At 33.0% G+C, this 22,164-nt stretch overlaps 3 protein-coding genes across 3 annotated transcripts; 2 read left to right on the plus strand and 1 right to left on the minus strand.

Moving 5' to 3' along the window:
• The first annotated feature begins 8,113 nt into the window (after positions 1-8,113).
• Positions 8,114-10,448, plus strand: LOC144840422 (adhesion G-protein coupled receptor D1-like). The gene is made up of 5 exons (XM_078696234.1): positions 8,114-8,253; positions 8,730-8,796; positions 9,140-9,243; positions 9,661-9,829; positions 9,961-10,448. Exons 1-5 carry the CDS (start codon positions 8,171-8,173, stop codon positions 10,054-10,056), a joined length of 519 nt encoding a protein of 172 aa, XP_078552360.1. The 5' UTR covers positions 8,114-8,170; the 3' UTR covers positions 10,057-10,448.
• Positions 10,449-11,104: 656 nt separating this feature from the next.
• LOC144840397 (cytochrome P450 20A1-like) lies at positions 11,105-19,021 on the plus strand. Its single transcript, XM_078696204.1, has 12 exons — positions 11,105-11,257; positions 12,167-12,216; positions 12,610-12,779; positions 13,076-13,221; positions 13,693-13,860; positions 14,452-14,530; positions 15,492-15,668; positions 16,193-16,313; positions 16,625-16,736; positions 17,140-17,204; positions 17,574-17,828; positions 17,870-19,021. The coding sequence occupies exons 1-11, from the start codon at positions 11,186-11,188 to the stop codon at positions 17,821-17,823; spliced, it is 1,410 nt and encodes a 469-aa protein (XP_078552330.1). The 5' UTR covers positions 11,105-11,185; the 3' UTR covers positions 17,824-17,828; positions 17,870-19,021.
• Positions 19,022-19,045: 24 nt separating this feature from the next.
• LOC144840416 (uncharacterized) lies at positions 19,046-21,456 on the minus strand. The gene is made up of 3 exons (XM_078696226.1): positions 21,250-21,456; positions 19,747-20,467; positions 19,046-19,453 (listed from the first exon to the last, which is right to left on the minus strand). The coding sequence occupies exons 1-3, from the start codon at positions 21,250-21,252 to the stop codon at positions 19,371-19,373; spliced, it is 807 nt and encodes a 268-aa protein (XP_078552352.1). The 5' UTR covers positions 21,253-21,456; the 3' UTR covers positions 19,046-19,370.
• Between the last annotated feature and the right edge of the window lie 708 nt (positions 21,457-22,164).

The following is a 22,164-nucleotide window of genomic DNA, read 5'->3' on the forward strand; positions in this document are numbered from 1 at the left end:
GCATCTTTATTGGTCCTAACATTAATCAAGGGCTTTTCTTGTCTAGTGCCCAGCTTGACCAGGGGAAAGGCATGGGCCAATACTGTACGTCTGAGACAGATATTAGATGCAGGGGCTGCAATAAGAGTCAGCAGTGTTGATTTCAAATGCCAAATAGGACCCCAGCTCCATCATACAGCACCCGGTATTCCCATTGCTTAACTTCGGGGATCTTACGAGAACCGATGTTTCAACGTGGTAAAGCCGTATTCGATTAGCCACGTGGAGATATGAAATATCAATAAATATGTAAAATTAATGTAAATCACAGCAGAATACTTCCTCTTAGTTACCACAAATACAAATTATATAAACGACAGCGCCATCACAAATCAGTTGGCCACACACAAGCACGGTGTACAATACAAAACTGTAATGCGTTACATTTGTGTTTTTGTTTTTACTAACCTTTGCAAAGTTTTTTTCTAGATCTTGAAGCTCCTAACTTGCATTGCCCATGTGACCAGGCATATGCTGCAGACTATGTGACTGATCATGCGTATGTTGATCCGGGTTCAATTGAAGCAACGGATAACTCTAAAGAATCTGTTACAATATATCCAAGTCAAGGCAATCCAAGTACATTTCCAAATGATATCGCTATTGGTGTACATGCATTTGAATTCATAGCAATGGATTCGTTTCAGAACTTTGCTAGTTGTTTGTTTACAATCACGGTTGTGAGTAAGTAATACCTTCGTGATTTTTTTACTATAATCACAGAATAAGCAAAATAAGATTAATGACAGTGAGTCACAGATAAGTTTACCACGTGCGTGCGCGGCGTACATATACTGCTTTAAGAATGCGATGAATTTGCGTTTTTGTTTCTATGAATATACAGTGCTTCTCATCTAATTTGAAATTGTTAGATTAAAACTTTATATAATTTGATCCTGTACATTGTTAGCAAAATTTGAAAGTAGAATCCGTTATAAGTTAACAAATACACATACTTACATATGTCTGCTGTCACACGTAGACGTAGATCACGGACCTCATCGATGTCTCTTGTTTATTTTAAGTGAGATTTATGTTTATATGGTTCGGTTAAGTTAATATTTAGGCATTAGGATGGGTCTACTTGACATACAGGCTGTTTATTATCGATAGACATGATACCGTAGGTATATATAGACATGATACCGTACGTATATACAGACATCATACCGTACGTATATATAGTTAAAGAGGAGTTACTCTCACTTTTTATTTAGGTTACCTTGATTCGAATTTTAAGAAGTATGAAAACGCAGCATTACTAGGGTACAATACCAAGAACCTGTGGCCAGTAACAACAGAGGCATGTGCTAAACAATGTGTTACCACTACTGAGTTTTATTGTCTGTCGTTTGATTATTATTATAAGTACAACAATAAAGAATGTGATTTAAGTAATCACAATACGTCTATGATCACAGGCGGATTAGCGACAGATTATCATTATTACGACTATTATGAGAGAGGTTAGTGTAAATTATTTTAAGTAATAATTTTCTTCAATTCAAGTTATGATTGAAGATTTTCTTTTCAAGCATTCACTTCATTTTGGCAACATTTCGTTAACATACAAAGAGAAGTTTGTCTTCCGGTCAAATAGCATGAGCATGTTTACTTTTAATTTATTCCGAACAAATAGTCGGTAAACAAAGAAACAACCAATAGATGTATTATAACAATGTTGCTTTTCTTGGAGCTACTGTCTAAGGTTACATAATAGTACCTAGTTACTTTCCAGATTTAGAACCACCAAAATTGACGTGTCCTCTCGACACGTATGGAACAACTAACATTGGTTTATCTACGACAAGATTTGACTATTCAAACTCGATTTCAGCTGTGGACAACATAGGCCTTGTCAACATATCTCCTTGTCCTTATCATGTATTTCCAAGTAATTTTGGAATTGGAACAGTATTGTTTGGATTTAAGGCTACCGATTTGTCAGGAAACACTGCAGAATGTACATTTACAATAACAGTTATAGGTACAGTATGTGTTACTTTGTAAGCTACTTTAAAAGTAGAATATACTATAAGTTATTTCTAGGCTTGTCTCCTGTGGCTATATAACATTCGGTCGTTTAAAATCATTTGAACAGACGATGTTTTTTAATAAAGTCAAATTGACATTATTGCCTAATATCTAATTTTCAGACTATGAAAAACCTGTAGTGTTATGTCCGAATAATACGAATGAGAATACTGTTTTTTAATAGTTATTAACGTTCATGTTGTATTTTGTACATTCAATATACAGTAACCAAAACTATTCCCAACATATAGCCATATGATATTTTAAAAAATGTAAATGTTCAATATTTTATTTCAAGATAACCAAAACCCTGTTGTGGTATGTCCAAGTGATACTTATGAAAATACTGAAGCAAACTTACCTACAGCTTTTGTTGATTACCGTGAATTGATCAGCGTAAGTGATAACTCTGGTGAGGTTCTACACATCTATCCTGATCCAAATGAAACATATCCAGCTGATGTCGGAATTGGAAAGAATGTATTTATATTTACTGCTACAGATTCGTCTAACAATACTGGAAACTGTACGTTTACGGTGACAGTTAAAGGTCAGTAGCTATACCTCTCTTTATTGTTTATGTTGTATTTTGTACATTCAATGTAACCAACAAGATCCCCAACATATATCCAGATAATATTTTCGAAATTATAATGTGCACTATTTGATTTCATAGATAATCAAAACCCTGTAGTGTTATGTCCAAATGATACGTATGAGAATACTGAAGCAAACTTGTCTACAGCTTTGGTTGATTATCATGATTTGATCAGCGTAAGTGATAACTCTGGTGAGGTTCTACACATCTATCCTGATCCAAATAAAACATATCCAGCTGATGTCGGAATTGGAAAGAATGTATTTACATTCACTGCTACAGATTCGTCTAACAATACTGGAAACTGTACATTTACGGTGACAGTTAAAGGTTAGTTGTGTGCTTATTTTTAATACTCGTAGAAAAGAATAAAAATCTCCTGATATCGAATTTGTAAATTTTTAACCTTTTCAGACGACGAAAAGCCTTTGGTATCATGCCCGCTTGATGCTTATAAGAATACTGACACTGGATTAGCCACCGTGTCTGTGGGTTTTACCAGCTCGATCAAGGCAAGCGATAATTCTAGAGAGAAGGTTCGCATCTCTCCTGATCCATATGAAGCATTTCCAACCGTTATTGGAATTGGAGAGAAATCATTTACATTTACTGCTACAGATTCGTCTCACAATACTGGAAACTGTACATTTACAGTGACGGTTGAAGGTTAGTAACTGTATGCTTACTTGTGATACTAGTTTTCTGTATCCCTATTTTTGTTAACCCCAGATCATTCGAATAACATTCATAAACTACAGCATTTATGTTTTCATTTCAGATAATGAAAGCCCTTTGATTTTATGTCCACATAGTGAAACGGTGAATACTAACGTTAGTTTGGCAACAGCTTCTACTGATTATACTAAGCTGATTATAGTAAGCGACAATTCTGGTGAGACACGCATTGTTCCTGATCCACATGAAATGTATCCAACAGATATTGGAATCGGAGAGCATTCATATACTTTTACAGTGATCGATTCATCTTATAATACTGCTAATTGTACATTTACGGTGACAGTTAGAGGTTTGTATTTTTTCGGAATGTATGTATGTTTTTAGAAAATATTGAAAATGGTTTTCGAATGGTGATTCAAACAGACTCTTTCCTTTTTTTTCTTTTCCCGTTTTCTTTCCTTTTTTCGTTTCTTTTCCTTTTTTCGTTTTCTTTTCACTTTCCTTTTTTCTCATTTTATTTTTCCTTCTTTATAGATTATTTATTACCGTGTTAGTTATTACTATTTTGTATTAGGTCTAAAGTAGTTTGGAAACCTTTAAGGAAAAGGTGAAAATGTTATTTTATTTATCGTCTTAGTGAACCACAACCTAGCTGTATAATTTAAGCACTAAATAAAAATAGATTTCAATATATCCTTTCCCTCATTTCTCTGCTGATTGAGAGCACCATTCCTATAGTACTTTAATTAGCACAAATAACAGGATAAGCGCGCGCATGCAAACAGTTTCAAATGATATTCATGCGTGTGTAAATGTAATTACTATTTTCTTAGAAATATTCTTACATATCCAGATGCTGAAAAGCCCACAATCATGTGTCCGACTAATGGGAGTGTTCTGTATGTGGAATTTCCAATCAAACACTTGTTTTATTCACACACTATAACTGCAACTGATAATTCAGGAGACGGCGTTATCATTTCACCGGATCCACTTGCAACGTTCCCGGCACGTGTCAACCTCGGCATAAATGTATTTACCTTTGAAGCTATAGATTCATCTAGGAATAAGAATTTTTGCATTTTCATTGTTACTGTTAAAGGTTAGTGCATTTTGCTACATCATTGTATATTTAATTTAAACATTTTTAAATAATGTACAAAAAAATGTGCCCATATGGACATGATAATGTCATATCACTACCATATTTTGGAACAGCACTACCATATTTGGGCACATCACACTTTTTTTGGTCAAACTACTTGATAGTGTAGACAGGGCTTAAGAATCGTAATTTGTATATTATGTTTTATTTATCTAATGCTACAATTTGCAATTGGATGGAAATCATTTTACTCCAGAAAAGGTTCGTTTCTTCCATTTTTTTCTTCGTTACAGTGTTTTACAGTATTGGTCATGTGCTTAACTGCAAATAAAAGGAGCGATTATACTTACTTAATGTTCGAGTTAGTTTCTAAGAAGAACATGACGGAAAATAATATCTAATTGAAATCAGCTTTTACATTATTAGGTACAGAATGCCATTATAACAGAATTCGAAAACTTTGAAGAAAACGTTCTTACAGAATATTCGAACTTGGGAATAAATGAAGAGAAATCATACAGCGAGGACAATTTTGGTAACTTTTTATATCAAACTGTAGATACTGTAGTTGTAATTTCTATTACTTTTTTAAATAGTTAGGCTATAACAGCTACTACTATTAATACGGTTTTGTCATCAACAATGTCGCCATAAAAGTTTAGTTTAGTTTATTCGCATGTTGTTAACGTATTGACGTACTTTAAAACACTATGTAACTATTTTATATATTATATAGTTGGATTAGCAGTGAAAGAGAGTGTTCATAAGAATAGCTCAATTCACAACAGCCTGCAACTTATGGGGAGCACGGTGGAATTTACCCTTGGAATTAAAACTGATTTGGAAGGTTGGTTATTTTAAAATGACATTTCTATTTTGAACATAGTCCTTTACTAGTAACAAGAAGACGCGTAAAATCCTATATATTATCTAAATGTAACTTATAATAATTATATTATTTCGAAACTGTAATAATAAGTAAATATTTGATTTACTTTATACTTAAAAGTTAAATGTTTAAAAAGAAAATCTCTGTATGTCTGTCTGTCCGGAATTTATGGAGAATATGGGAACACTTAATTAATTTTGTACATTAATAACTAAATGGATAAACTTTGTTTTGCTCATTTTAATTACAGTTACTGTGCTGATTATTGCGGGGTTCAGTAATAATACACAAACTCCAAACGATTACGCGATAGTAGATGTTAAAGATCAGTGAGTAATAGTGTTATAATTTTAAATGTCGAAATCATCTTTACAGTTCAACATTATTTTTTTCTCTTTTGTGGCGTTAACCACTATTTATTCATATCATTTCATCAACAGATTAATACAATTATTTCTAATAATAATAATAACTATTCATTGTTATTCTTACTTTTGTTTGGTTTATATATATATATATATATATTTTTTTTTTTTTATTTTATCAACGTTACTGTTCTTGGAATCAGAACATTATTATTTCTGTTATCCACCTTTTTTCATAATTTTCTAGTTTGTTCTATAACTCTCACCATATAAAATTGTGAACACTTAACTAATAAATGTACTGTAGGAGATACATTTACTAATGTTATATAATTATTTTCGGTAGTATTTTTTGACAGATGATTCATTTATACCCTATATACAGATTATATACATTGTTTTAAAATATAAATATATAAAAAAAACAACAAAACAAAACAAAAAAAAACAAAAAAACAGCAAAAACAAAAATATTAAAAATGCTTTTCTTACTCCTGTGTCTATTTTTATGTCTCATGGTTATATTTACAGTTCAACATTAAGTATGATTTCACTGGCTACACAATCAATAAATGAATGTAAATTACTAATGAGTTCAGTTACTTACCTTTCTAAAAACATTAGGATAGAAATCATAATTATGCTATTTTTTAGGGATAATGTGGAAGGTGAATTTCGCTTGTTTAGTGATAAGATATTCTCGTGCAGCGTGTACAACGTAGAAGACAATAGCAGCCTTAACGCTAATATTAATTTTACCGTATCAGATGATTTTGTAAGTCATTCTTCATTGTCATACTATAATGATCAGTTACCAAGATTATCGTGTGCCCAAAAGGCTTTCAAGATTGAAGGGACATCTGCATATTCTGCGTCACAGTAAATTCACTATTGGCTGACGAATCAAATCATTTGTAATTAATGTTTGTGATAATCTGCACTCGTGTTTAATTGCAACACAAAATAATCTCACCGAAACTTTTTATTATAGAACGTCACGGACAAAACAGAAAAAATCTTTGGCCCAGTATGTCTTTACTATGATGAAATAGAAAGGTATTGTTTAACGTTAATAGTCCAATGATTTAAAAAAACTACTTTTAATTACAGTATCTAAACTCATATATGTTGTACAGTAGATGAAGTAATTTCCACTTGATAGTGGAAGATACGAAGTATAACCATAAAGTAGCAATGCGTTGCATACAAATGTTAATAAAACAAAATAATACTATTTTTGTTTTTTGGAAATTGAAGCATTTGGAGTGACAGAGGTTTAACAGCTACGTTTAATTCTACGAACCAAGTGATTTGTAATTCGGAACATCTTACTAGTTTTAGTGTTCTTATGAAAGTTACACATGTAGAGGTATGTTAAACCTCTCTTACATATTTTCTAGTCCAAATAGTAATTGACAGTGATAAAGAATTGTTTATGACATTTTCAAATGTTTGTGTGCATTCGTAGACCATAGGTCTGAAAGCAAAATCAAGTATAAAAAAGTTTATATAGTACAACGTTAAAATGTTACTTTCAGATTTCTGAAGAGGAAAGTAAAACGTTGAGTCAGATGTCATTAATTTGTGTGTCATTGTCACTCATAGCGCTATCCACTTCTCTTGTGATTTACCTTTCTTATATGTAAGTATATTTTTATTCTATAATTCAAATTTATCTACTGTACTTTATCTAATACACCATTACGAATATTTTTAGAATGTATGTTTTTCTTATCAAGGGAACTCTGGAAATCTTTGCGTATTTCAATTCACAAGAACTTGGTCCTTAATATGATACTGATGCAATCACTGTTTCTCTTTGCAATTGATAAGACGGGCAACCAAGTAAGTCACCAGTGACGTCATAAACACACAACGCATAAAGCTCTGTCTACACTATCAAACTTTGTATAATAATTTGGTTTTATTTGATAATGTAGACAGAGCTTAAAACTTTCCACTCTAAATTGAAATGAAATAAATGTGTAAAGGCTGTAAGTGTAAAGTGAGAATGTTGTAATATTTTTAGAATCTATCTCACTGGAATTTTTTTTTCTTTTTGTTATTATATCTTAAAATATTATTGAAAATCTTTAACCTGCTTCTAATTTTTGTAATAATTTCATTTTATAATATCAATGCATCTTTATAAAAAGATAAAATAGTATAGTAAACACCTGTTTGAAATTTAAAAATAGCAATAGAGTAACAATTAGTGATTTATTTTATAGACAACTTGTCTCTTTTAAGGTTTACTACCAATTTCAATCACATTCATTATTGAGATCTTCCATAGATAATAACAATGATATTTAATATTATAGACAACTTGTAGAATCATTAGCGTTATTCTCCATCTTACTTCTCTCAATGTGTTCACATGGATGTGTGCTGAAGCAGTATTCTTGTATTCTAAAATTTCTACATCAATCCCTCACAAATACAACCGACTTCGATACTACATGATGATATGTTACGGAATTCCTATTCTCATCGTTGCTGTTTCTTCTGCTGCATTTTCGGGTGATTACAACGTCGATAACCTGTAAGTTAGGTTTACAAGTATGTTCAGATTTTCCCGGTTAGTTCATGCTTTATCAAAGTAGCCCACGTTACAAACATCTGCTTGATTTACATAATGATACATTAACTATTGTAAAGATGATTTAGTTCTCATTTAAACAAGGCCAACAGCCATTAAGCCGCGTGCTACAATGCATAGTGATACCGGACCGACAGACAGACCGACAGACCGACAGACATAGTGAACTATAGAGTCGCGTCCACGCGACTAAAAAGATACTAATATATCCATTCACTACTACTGTATACTATTTTAAGCTCTGTCTACACTATCAAACTAGTTTGACCAAACAAATGCGATGTGCCCAAATATGGTAGTGATACACCCAAATATAGTAGTGATATGACATCATCGTGTCCATGTATGGGCACATCACATTTTTTTGTCACATAAAGTTTAATATTTTAGACAGAGCTTTTTACTTTTTTATTTTGTAGATGTTGGCTAAGTCAAGAAACAGGAATGATATGGACTTTTGTTGTACCAGTAACTGTTATTGTGCTGGTAATGTATAACATAGTTTTTCTATATACAATGTTTTGGCAATTGTTTCATTGTCATTTATCTAATTAAAACTATTAATTGGATGCAATAAATTAGATGCGCGTGTGAAGTGCAACGGTTTTTGTATGCGCGCGCGCGTCAACTTTGTGTCTCTTTGAAGTATCAACTATTTCTATTTATTTTGCCCAGTTATAGTAACTTATAGTATAAAGCTTTATTGTTAGTAAGTTACTTACTGAATGGCACAAGCTGTTTATAGTAGTTAGCAGCTAGCTTGCTGAAGTTGTACTAGTTAGTTCCTTATTATGTTAGACATTAATAATTATAATGTAATTTTACGTAGATAAATACCGGTATAATGTATGTTGTAGTCAACACAATCTACAAGCGATCAGGACAAATGGTTGGAAAGTCTGTCAAAGAGAAAAATACATTTAAACAGCTGAGGTTAGTTTTGTCGATATACGTAACTCATAGCCTATTATTCCTTAAAATGAGCATTGGTTTCATTAGAGAAGAGTAAATTTACGTTTCCTTGGTTCTATAATGTATTGTATATATGATGTATCTGAACGAAATAACAATCTTTTTCGCAAACGAATAGGTCTATAGACCTAAAGTGAAGCGGTCTTGGTGGTTAGCGTGCCAATCCCAATGTCCGGGGTTCAATCTTGTATAGTGCCACTCACTAGTGACTTTTTCAACTCCACTCTATAAGCATTAAATGAGACTTATAAGCACGATAAAGTATAAAATAGTTTATCCATCCTGTAACTTGCGAGTTTGTGCTCTCTGTTGGATGCGTATGAAATAAATAAATAAAAATAAGAAGAATAAAAAAAGATAAAATGTTGTTGTTTGTAGGAAAGCGGCCAGAGGAGCAGTCATGCTGCTGCCGCTGATGGGGACCACGTGGCTTATTGGACCGTTTGCTATTGGTTCTGCTGGAATTCCTGTCGACTATCTATTCAATTTTCTGAATGGCTGTCAAGGAATATTCATATTTATTATATATTGTGTTTTGGAGAATGAGGCAAGTGGATGAGTTTAGTTTCGTTAAGAAGTAGGAAACATTACGTGGCGTGACATGACATTGAAAATTAATGTAATAATTCATACTATATTGACAATTTTTGGATACTATTTTTATTATTGTATTCATAGATACGAGATTGTTTTAAAAAACGTTTTAAACGGAAGAATTATGTTCATAGCATGACGGAAATGACGCCACGATCAACTACTGAGTCAAAGTTCTAACACGACGTTTTCTAACCACCTTCTCATCACTTTCTTTGGTTGTAAATATTATTGATGTATAGCGATTACTGCATGCACTACATTTTCTTTCACATAAGTTTTAATTACATGGATTGTACATTATTGCCGAAACAGAAGCAGAGGTTGCGTACAATTAAAGCTTAATTATTAATGTTATACGGACACTGTTCTTTTGCTACATTTGACAGGAAAATAAATGCCAAACCGTCACCATCATCCACCTCACACATACTACTAGTGAATCGAGTAATTATAGTTATTGTATATAATTCAGTTGTTCAATGCAATTAAGCCTTACTTTCTTAAATATTGTATTTTATGTATTCTCATTGTTCTATCGTCACACTACACGATAATAAGACGACTAACTGCAAATTACTTTTAGATGAGAATGAAATATACAAAACGAAGATAGAAATGTCTGATATAGATAGTTATCAAAATGTAATACCAGCGACAAGAAAATCGATGCTAGGCTGATCACCAATCAGTCGATGTTTGAGAAAATTAACTTGCGATGATCGTCAGATAGCGTATACTGCTTTTGAAATTACTGTTTTCCTATTTTTTTTTTCTTCTGTGGAAGTGAATAACATTATTGAAACTACAAACATATTGCTGTTTGTTTACTTTTGGAGTCAGTGTTATGGTATGTTAAATATAATCAGTACATTGGTTATTGCTGCTTGATTCTATTCATTTTATTATTCATGTTAGGGGACAAAACATCTTTAAACAGCACACTATTATAGATGTGGGAATCAAAACCAACATTTATATACCAATTCTTAATAATAATTTTGTTTTGAATATTAATAATAAAGAAAAAATACGACGTGTAGTAGGAAAATGTGTACAATTAAAGTTGCCAGAGCGTGATGATAAATTGTTGGCGTTTCATACGTGTAGCTATTGACACACATATCCCGACCTCGATATTGCACCAGGAGTTTACAACTCCTGGTGCAATATCGTGATGTGTCAATAGCTACATAAGCCTGATATATCACCAAAGAATATATCACACACACACACACACACACGGCGGCGGTGACACGAGACGGGTATGTAAACATAGTCGAGTCAGCAGTCGTCGAAAAGATAAAATATGTTGTCATTTGTTATATTTGCTGTCACTTTTACAATTGGTTTACTTATAGCGGTTTTTTATTTCTATCCAGTAAGTTTAAGACATCATAATAAATAAACTACTACTACACCTAGCCTAGGCCTAGGCCCTAGTCTAGGGCCTAGGCCTAGGCTAGGTAGGGGCCAACAGCAGCTAGGCTATAGTAGTAGTACTAGTAGGCTAGGCCTAGCCTAGTCTAGTAGGCTAGGCCTAGGCTAGTAGGCTAGGCCTAGCCTAGCCCATCAATCATAACATGTAGGGCTAGACTAGGCCTAGTAGGCCTAGGTGCAGTAGCGCCGAGTCTCCAGTACTGTGGTAGTAGAGACGATCGAGCCCATCCCATTTCTTGGACTAGCTTAGGCCTACGGCATTATAGTAGGCCTCCTCCTGACTTAGATAACTTAGAGCTGTTGCATTCAGGTAGGCCTAGCTAGGCAGACAGTGTCAGTATCTATTTATAAAATATGTAGACCTAGGCTAGGCCTAAAACTAAAAGCGCAAACAGATACCACGACGATATATATTGCATAATTAATTCATTGCTAGTATTAAATAATATAAATAATTATGTTTATTGATTTCAGTGCAAATCATGCATATTAATAATTCATAACACTTCACGGCCTTGTATTTTGATTGTCTAAATTAGTTCATACTTATGTTCTTTTGCAATCAATCAAAATTCTACCAAAGAAAAGGCCTTTTTAAATATCCGTCTTGTACTGTAGTTTTGACTTATGACCTAAAATCAGTAAAAATGTTGCCTAAAAAAATTGTCTTCCGTGACCACAAATCTATGGTTTAAATTTGGTCAAGATTTGTCTTTTAGTTTTGACATTATCCTGCTAACAGAAAAACACACGCACACAACTATTTCAGACAAAAATATATTATAACCTGCCTTCTAGGCAGACAGAGGTAATAATGATGATGATATATGGTAAATATATTTATTTACAGGGGTCTACAAGATCGACAACAATTCCCGGGCCAAGCCCATCAGATCCAAAGTAAGTACTCTTTTACCATTTAAGTAAATATCGCCATTTCATTTCAAACGATTTAATGGGTGCAGAACAAAAAAAACAAGCCTTAAGCTCTGTGTACACTACCAAACTAGTTTGACAAAAAATAATGTGATATGCCCAAATATGGTAGTGATATGACATCATCATGTCTATGTATGGGCACATCACATTTTTTTTGTCACATAAAGATTGATTGTATGATAGTGTAGACAGAGCTTACAGTAACCACCACAAGAAACTTCCAGCCTAGCCTCACGACACCACCTTAAGGTTAATACAGTATTACTTGTCCATAACATTAATACCTACTCATCACTACTCATTATCACTATTATTTAAGGAGTTCTGAACTTTAAATTGTTGCTTTTTCTATAGAGATGGCAATTTAGCTGATATTGGTGCTGCAGGCAGTTTGCACCAATACCTGAAAAAACTGCATGATGAACATGGCGAAATAGTCTCCCTGTGGCTAGGGCGACAGATGTATGTGAGCCTTGCCAGTCCAGACCTTTGGAAAGCTCACATGAAAGTGTTTGATAGACCAAGTAAGTTGATTTGTCGTTTCTGTATAGCAACATCATAGTCATCATAAACAAGAAAACAAAAAAAAGCATCTGATTCCCACATATAATGATATTTGTCCAGTAACATAGGCAAATGCCATAATACAGCACCATGTGTTTCACATGTGCTGCCTGTATCATGGAAGGTTATGTTCAAGGTTTTGTTATACAAGTGGACAGATTTAATTAGCAAAAATCGGCGAAGATGATAGTAACTAAATGTTTGTACCAGTATTTTGCTGTTGACGATAACATATTTCTTTTGTTTCTTCTATCAGATGACCTATATGCATTATTCCTACCACTTATCACACAGCAAAGCGTTCAGTATGCAAATAAGGAGGAAGGTCGTAAAAGACGCAAGTTAACAGACCACGCCTTTGGACATCACATGCTGGAAAATTTTTATGGTGTTTTTCATGAAGTAAGTTTGAAAATAGTGACAGACAAATATGTATATGAGTATTATTATAATGTAGACAGGTGTAAATTCGCAACGGAGCAGTAGACTGATTTATAAAATCAGACTTTTAATATGCTATTTTGCAGTTTTAATTAAGTTATTCAATTCCATAAGAAAAAACGAAAAAACAAATTGATTGCACTTTTGAAAAGACAAAAATAAATAGTTAGATTTAACCAAAAACTCATTGTCTGACAGACAATTTGTTTTTCAGAGGTAAATAACTAATTTGGTCAAAGTGGATAACTATTAGGTGACATTAAAATGGCATATTCAACAAAATTTAAAAAAAAATTTGTTTTCAAGGGGACAATATATATATATATTTTTCATCATTATTGTATTCCTGAACTGTGACCATGTAAATTCCCTGTGAAGGATGAAATAAAGTTTATCTGTAGTTATAGAAATTGAAATTTTTTTCTTTTCTAGGTTGTAGATCAGTTGTGCCAAAAGATATCAAGCCTGCCAAAGAATGAACATATACCAATTCATCAATATATGATGGCTCTGTCTCTAAAAGGAATCACACAAACATCTTTTGGAGACTATTTTAAAGATGACAAAAGAGCTTTTGAATTCAAGAAACACTATGACCTTGTAAGCCTTTTTCATATACATATCATATATGCATTCATTCTATTTGTAATAATGTTAATTCAAAGACCTATGCTGGCCCACTAAGATTATAAATTATGTCTGTTTCTACTCCAAGCTCTTTCTATACTTATCAAACTAGTTTGACAAAAAAAGTGTGATGTGCACATTGGTAGCGATATGCCCAAATATGGTAGTGATATGACATCATCATTTCCATATATGGGCACATCACATTTTTTTGTCAAACTAGTTTGATAAGTGTAGACAGAGCTTGGAGTAGAAACAGACATAATAATTACATATCACAAATAACATTTGATAGTGTAAACAGAGCTTAAGCCTACAAATGTAAGACTTAGTTTATCAATAAGCACAATATATTTTATCCACTCTGTGGTGTACAAGTTACAGTACTTGAAATGAACACAAAATGAAATGCAACATATATACAAAAGTTGTTTTGATTTTGTTTGTTTTGTATCTCCATTGAGATCCAACCACTGATACCCACAGTATGGTCATTTACAATAATTTGCCTTTGGATTTATATATACAAAAATGAATTATAAAGTATACACATTTTTTTTTCAGTGTTGGCAAGATCTGGAATCCCGCATGTCTGGTGACCTACCTGACCCGAAGAGTGACCGCCAAAAGAAGTTTGATAAATGTATTTTTCATTTTTTTCAGCCATTCCAAACTGACTTTATAATCATTTTAAAATGTTGTTACGTTACTTTAACCTCTTTTTTCTGATGGTCAGAGTGCCTAAACCAGAAGCTGACTATGTTATTTAAACTTAAACTAAATAAATGTTGGGATACAGTAGACTTAATATATAAACTGGTATTAATATATAGCAGCAGCACTCACACACACCATGTATAAATGGTGTTTATTATAATACCTCTATGACAACTGTGAACGTTATGTGAAAAGTTAGAAAACAATAACCGAGATCAAGACAGTACTGTATATAAATTTATCATACTTTTATGAAGTTGTAATCATATATACAGTAGTGTAACTATACACTGTACAAGCAAAGTACATGAAAGAACCTTTTGAGATATATTGAAAGGATTGTATCTGCTGTAGCATACAAACACTGCATAACATTATTTACAGTATAGTGATCATGTAGATTGTGAACTTATTCATTTCCTTGAAATATAATGCTAAATAAATACAATAAGATTTGCTTGACTTGGGGAAACAATAATACCTTACATTATATCCGCAGTACAGCAACTTTAATAGTTCTATATTTATAGCATGATATTACATTTTATTTCAGTACTTTACTACCAGCATAAAGCACTATATTACCAACCATAAGCAGATCAATACTTGACATAAAATGTGTCAATCTCATTTAAAATCGCTCTCCTACTTAATTAATTGTTTTGCCTGTTAATAGAATTCTTAACTGTAGTTACCACGCTAGTGTAAAGCTCTGTCTACACTATCAAACTTTATGTGACAATAAAAATATGATGTGCCCATATATAGACATGATGATGTCATATCACTACCATATTTGGACACATCACACTTTTTTTTGTCAAACTAGTTTGATAATGTAGACAGAGCTTAATAGTGTTTTTTTTAAACTGTGCTTTTGTTTTTAGCTAAAGAATATCTCTTTGAAACCATTGGCACCCTTATCACTGAACGCAGAAACAACCCGCCGCCAGAGGGCAAGCATGTGTTCCTGGATGTTCTCATCGAAGCTGACATCCCAGAGGATCAACTGCTTGCAGACGCGTTGACCTATGTTATCGGTGGCTTACACACATCAGGAAATGGTTAATAATTTTTTTTTTTCATTCTGAGGTTATAGAAAAGTTTGTTTACAGTGCCTTTTTTTAATCATTATACTGGTCGGTTCATTTTGTGGGTAGACCGTTATTAAATATTTAAAATTCAATCGTAGTCTAATTTCTGGTACTGTAGATGTTTCAATATTTATTCGAGCCTTAGGTAATCTTACTGCACTGTGTGCAAACTGAATATAGAACAACCTAATTATAATAATCTTGTTTTGCGTTTGTTAAATAGTGTCATTTAATTGAAAGATTGACATAATTATATTATTGTTTATTAATAAAAATGTCTCAAGATTTGCCTCTAATTGAGATAACATCTGCATCATAATTTGAAATATAATTTTTATAAATTTTGGCAATTTTTTATTGTATATACAAATTATTTTTATAACTTTCAATTATTGTTTATACTTTTTTTTTGTTTTTTAAAACATTTTTGGTATATTTTCTGATTTTTATATAAATTTGACCAATAAAAAATGAATTGTAGTATATATTTTTAGCTATTGCTTGGTGCCTATATTTCTTGGCAACCCATAAAGATGTTGAGAAAAGGGTATACCAAGAATTGAAGGATGTACTCGGTGATGAAAAGGTTACTTCGCAGACGATAGGAAAACTTGTGTGAGTTATACATGTTTATGTGACTTCTTCCATATTAAGCTCTGTTCCACTATCAAACTTTATGTGACAAAAATATGTGATGTGCCCATATATGGACATGATGTCATATCACTACCATATCAGTACCCTATTTTGGTACATCACACATTTATTGTGAAATCAGTTTGATAGTGTAGACAGAGCTTTAGTATGTAGGAGTGTGTGTAGAGGCTTGATGTGTGTTGGCTAATACAATACATGGCTATATCAATTTGGTCCTGACAATTCAATTTGCAAATCAGTTTTTATCATGGTTTTGCTTGCTTTTATAGTTATACAAGACAAGTTTTGGATGAAACCATGAGAACGGCCGTACTTGCTCCATTTTCTGCTAGGTACCAGGAGATGGATGTCCAGATCGGTGGCCATTTAATTCCTAAAATGGTTAGTATTGATATTCAAATAAGAATTGATCATTTCACATTTAATTTCTGTAAAAATTCAACAGCCAGCACAACTAAACCCACAGTTTCTAAACAAGAGTTAGGTACAGTTGTAGTGTTTCATTAGAGGACGGTGTCAGTATGATAATCTGTGTCAACATGTATGTTGAGGTTTAGCTTATAGCCTGTGATACAGGTATCACATGTGATACTGTATTATACAACTTGCCTATGATACTGGACAAGTTATAGATACAGTACCGCGAATAGTCTAGATATAAAGTCAAGTTACTGATACCAACAAATTATTCTGAATATAACAATATTAAGGAAGTTTGAATATGGTGTTTTAATATAAAAAATAGTATTCTAACTTAAAATAGAAATTAATTTCATATTTTTAGACTCCAGTAATTCATGCACTCGGCGTTGTACAGCAAGATGAAAAATATTGGTCAGAGCCGAAACTGTAAGTTATTTAAAAAACTTTTTTTTTGTAAAAAATTAAAAAAGAACTCAAAAGTGTTAATTTTTTGATAACATTAATTTAATGAACTGCCTATCCGATCTTTTACACCTCTAAGCTATCAACTGTGGTGTTCTATAAAATAGTATTATTATAGTTATATAAAGGATGTACTCGGTGATAATAAGGTGAGATCGCAGACGATTGGAAAACTTGTGTGAGTTAATTCTTTCGGCCTGCTTTGAGTTTGATCCCAGGCTTAGTCGTTTGACAATAATATTAGCAAAGGATGTAAAATAATTTGATATGGAATGGAAATATTGAAAAATAGAAAAAAAAAAGTTCCTTTCCATGTTTTTATTGTGTTTGCAGGTTTAACCCCGATCGTTTCAGTGAAGAAAATTCAAAGCTTCGTGACAAATTGACGTTTTCTCCATTTGGATTTGCTGGCAAACGTATTTGCCCAGGCTATCGGTTTTCATATGTTGAGCTAACAGTCTTTTTGTCTCAACTTATCCGCAAGTTTAAATTTAATTTGATTGAAGGTCTTGTAATTGAACCAGTACATGGGTTAGTTACATGTCCTAGCGATGAAATCTGGGTCACAGTCGAAAAGCGTTAGCAAGAGTTTGGCAGTCAGAATGCTAAAAAGGTTGTTTACAATCCAGAAGCTGTAACGATACATAAAGTTATTTCATTTCATTTATTTTGTCAAGACAAAAACATAACAAAAACCTGTGATGGTGACGGGAGAAGCAATCTGAATTGCTGTATAAATTTTCTCCGCTGTCCAAACATTTTCTCCGGCGTCACCACTGTTATATTTGCCAATAATGCACATAAGAGTGTAGTTTTCACAAAGGTACTATTTTATTTAATTATGAAGAAAAATAATAATATTATCCTCTTTCTGTATGTGGACAAGTTTTTTTTTGTGTTAAATATTTGTTACTTCATGTGTTACTTTTAAATTTGTTTTTTTTTTCTTTTTGAATATTCTATGTTCTTTTTCTTATCTATGTTTTAGTTTAATTAGTACATAATATATGTAAAGAAAAAGTTGTTAAAATGTATAATACACATTATAAACATTTATTCATATTCATATGAATTTGCATGCTTTGCTAAGGTAAAAACCTATTTTTTTACATTACACAATCAAGTCATACGTACACTATGTCTGACTTGGAATGAAACATGAATTTTCTATTAATAATACGTCATAATGATTGGAGTAGTTTAATGTTAATGTGAAACTTCAAAAAAACCCACGTTTGAATTGTCTCTGTGGTTTAAAAAAACAGTACAGTATTATGGTGCGGACACACTTTTTCTTACAAGCTATAACATCAACAATTCGACAATCTTACCTACCTACTCCAGCTTAACATTATTATTATTATTATACCTGCTGTATTTTCAACACAGTGGTGAATTATTGTTACACTTACATATGTGGTATTCGTCCGGTCGTCACTCTCAATGAGCTCAATAATACATTCCGATTCAATTTTTCTCATAAAACTGCATAATATTTCACAAATGCAGCATAATCCATCCTTTGCCACATAGGACACTCATATTCAGGCGATACTTTTTCGAGGGGAAATATTTTATGTTTTTGGGACTCTGCATAAAACTGCATAAACTACTGTAGAGGAACACTATCTAAGTTTATAATACAGGACCTTTGTATTAGAGATTAGTTTTAGAATATACATTAATTGAGATATAGTATAGAATAAAGTTATATTCAGTATTATACTTTTTTTTCATTTAAAGTAATTAAAAGAAATAATGTCAATGGAAATATCTTGATGAATACTATTGTCTCTATCGTTACATTCATTATAAAGGTTATATACTGTTTGAAGGTTTGCATGGTGAAATCGGGGAAGAGTGACTCTTCCCTGGTGGTGATATCAAATGTTGATAATAAAAGTTTGCGGTACACGTTTTGATCAGTGTACTTTGATCGTCCTCTGGAGTAAGAATGGACGTCGAGAAACGCAACAGTTCTTTTTTAGAACTACAGTGTATATATACGTGGTGTAGCGCAAACTTTATGTCAACTATTATAAAGGTTATTTTTAGTAGAGTATGCCGGGATTTTCAGAAAGTCTACACAAACAACAAGCAACGTAAAGCAGCATATTACCTTTGAAAAGCTTAATTACATTTCACAAATTTACGACGTCCATTCGATGGTCCAATACCCAAACATACACCAAGAGAAGCAATTGTCGAAGCAACTAAGACACAAGGAAAGAAGATATGATTAGGTTGACAACTTAACAGTATAATATATTAAACACAACAGGCACAGAATAAATTATAAACCGCCCGGTTATAACTGACATTAATTAATTTGAAACTATAAAGATGAGAAATCTGTGAGAAAAACCAAGATTCGAATCCGGAACCTGTCCTGTTCTAATCATTAGACCACTGGGGCTTTCATGGTTGTATAATGTATTACTGTATGAAACCTGCAGTAATACTGGAGTTTTAATAAAACAGCAGCGGAGCAAGCAATGTAAGGTACCTCTTGGTTGCTTTGTTCCAGGTTGCATGTAGTTCAGTAATTCACCCGATGACCGTTTTGTAATTGTCCGCTCTTGAACAGGTTCCTGTGGGTCTCTCGTGGTTGTTTCCAGTTGCACGTTGTTAGATTGTGTGGTTGGCTCTTGTTGTGAAGTTGTAAAGTCTGATGGTTTACTTGTCTTCTTTGATGTCGGGGTCGTGTTTGATTCTGGTGTTGTCTCTGCTTCCATGGTTTGTGGTTCAGTAGTTTGCTCTATAGCTGTCTTTGGTTGTGTGGTCGGCTTTGGTTGTATGGTTGTATTTGGTTGTATGGTTATATTTGGTTGAGTGGTTGTATTTGGTTGTGATGTAGTCTCGGGTTGTGCTATTGCGACGGTATGAAAAACAAAATATTGATGATGACGCAACGGTTGTGACGACATGGTCTTTAATTCGGTAGATTCGTCTGTTTCGGTGGTTGGCTTCGGTTGCGGTGTAGTTTCCCCTCTCTGTGATGTGGTTGTTTCTGTAGTTGTGATTGTCTCATCCGTGGTCACTGATGCTGGATGTTCCTCTCTATTGCAATAGTCGGTAGAACAACAGTATATGCACCACGAACGTTCCTGATATGGATGACAATCGGCCTTGTTATTTTCTGCTTCGTTCCAACACGAATTTCCATTCGAACAATATTTGGTTATTTTATGTTGACCGTTTTCATCACGAACAGTGGTTTGACATAGCTGAATAATAGAGAATAATTTCAAATAAAAACAAAAATGAACATGATGATAATGATGATGATAATGACGATTGTAATAATGATGATATAAGTAAGTAAGTACATTTATTGTCATTTTTAAATATATAAAGAACATTTACATTGATATGAATTGAACGGTTTTCGGGTATAATAACTTAAATATTATTAATAATAATAATGGTGATTAATAACGTCTATTTTATCCTGTCAGTGACCGGACCAAATGGCGAATTATTTTTTTCCGAAGGCCGATGCAGTCTGTAGTCTACATTATATTTGTGGTTTATAGAAAGCTATCGGCACCGACAAATAATTATGCCGAAGTTCATGAGTTTGACCAAAGAACTTATAACACAAGAATCTCCTGTTCGTCCGAAGCGCGTAACAATTTCGAAAGGCATTGTGGGATAGAATAGAGCTATGGGTGGCGCCATTGTGAGCCATGGAGTAGGGCGCCCGCATCAAATTAGAAAGTCAAAATCATAGAGGGGATCTGCTAATACTCTAGGGGGGTCGAGTAATTGACTGAGGAGTAGGGCGCCCGCATCAAATTAGAAAGTCAAAACCATAGAGGGGATCTGCTAATACTCTATGGGGGTAGAGTAATTGACTTCCTAGTTTGGAGGGGGCGCTTCTCCATGCTGTGAAATGGCGTCGCCCAGTTTGACCTTTTAACCCTGTACTTCCGATACTGTGTTTTGAATGCAAATTGAAGAACAGGAGATTCTTGTGTTATAAGTTCTTTGGTTACATTCATTTTACCATGTTGCATGTTTCACTGCGGGTGTTGCATTGTCCGTTGGTTAATGCGTTGTTACATACGAAACAGGAAACACCTAGGGTAAAGAGACAAAGAGTGTAGCTAACATTGTTCACACTTTTACACTCAAATCCATTTTCGAAAAGAACAATAAAAAATCTTATAGAATGAGGATACTTCCTATCACAAACATAACCAGTAAGCGGATTGATCGGACCCTGTCCCATCATAATTCTTTTTGAGAATTATTACATGTAGCCTACTATCCGTCTTGCGGATCTGTAAGAATCTAGTTGAAATCAAAAGGAGTCTACTTGTTTTGTCGTCGGCGGCACGGGATCCGTACTTATTTGTATTTAAAAATGAAAAGGTCTTACCTTGAGCAGCGTGTTGACGTAATAAACCAAACACAGCGAATGTTATAACAAAATATGACATGTCTTTTTTCGGTGTTTGTTTCCCAAAATGACATCAAAATATTTACAGTTTTCACTTAAAATCGTTTAAATTGTTTTTGGTGTCGACTGTCGATGGTAACCAATCAAGTTCTGTACATAGGCCTACTCCAGAGAATGAAATTAATAAAATTGCTAACTTAATAATAAGTTTGCGTTTCTCTGATTTGATTTATACCATGCGAATTATTGTTCCCATTGTTTATTTATTTACAATTATCGAAATAATTAAATTCATTAAATATTTTAATAAAATTTCGCATTGAGTTCGAATCTTTTCCGTAACAATATTAAATAAAAAATCAATACATCTTTTGACCTTATATGTTCGTTTAGATGGCTGTGCTTAGTTATGGAATGTTTTATACAGTAATAATTGGCAATGCTTTATTGTTATGATGTACACTGATATCATGCTACTCTATGACGTTTACTGAAATATTTTATTTTTATGTCGCTTAC

The sequence above is a fragment of the Antedon bifida genome, chromosome 4 (assembly GCF_963402885.1).
Source record: "Antedon bifida chromosome 4, ecAntBifi1.1, whole genome shotgun sequence".
In the NCBI taxonomy this organism is placed as follows: Eukaryota; Metazoa; Echinodermata; class Crinoidea; order Comatulida; family Antedonidae; genus Antedon; species Antedon bifida.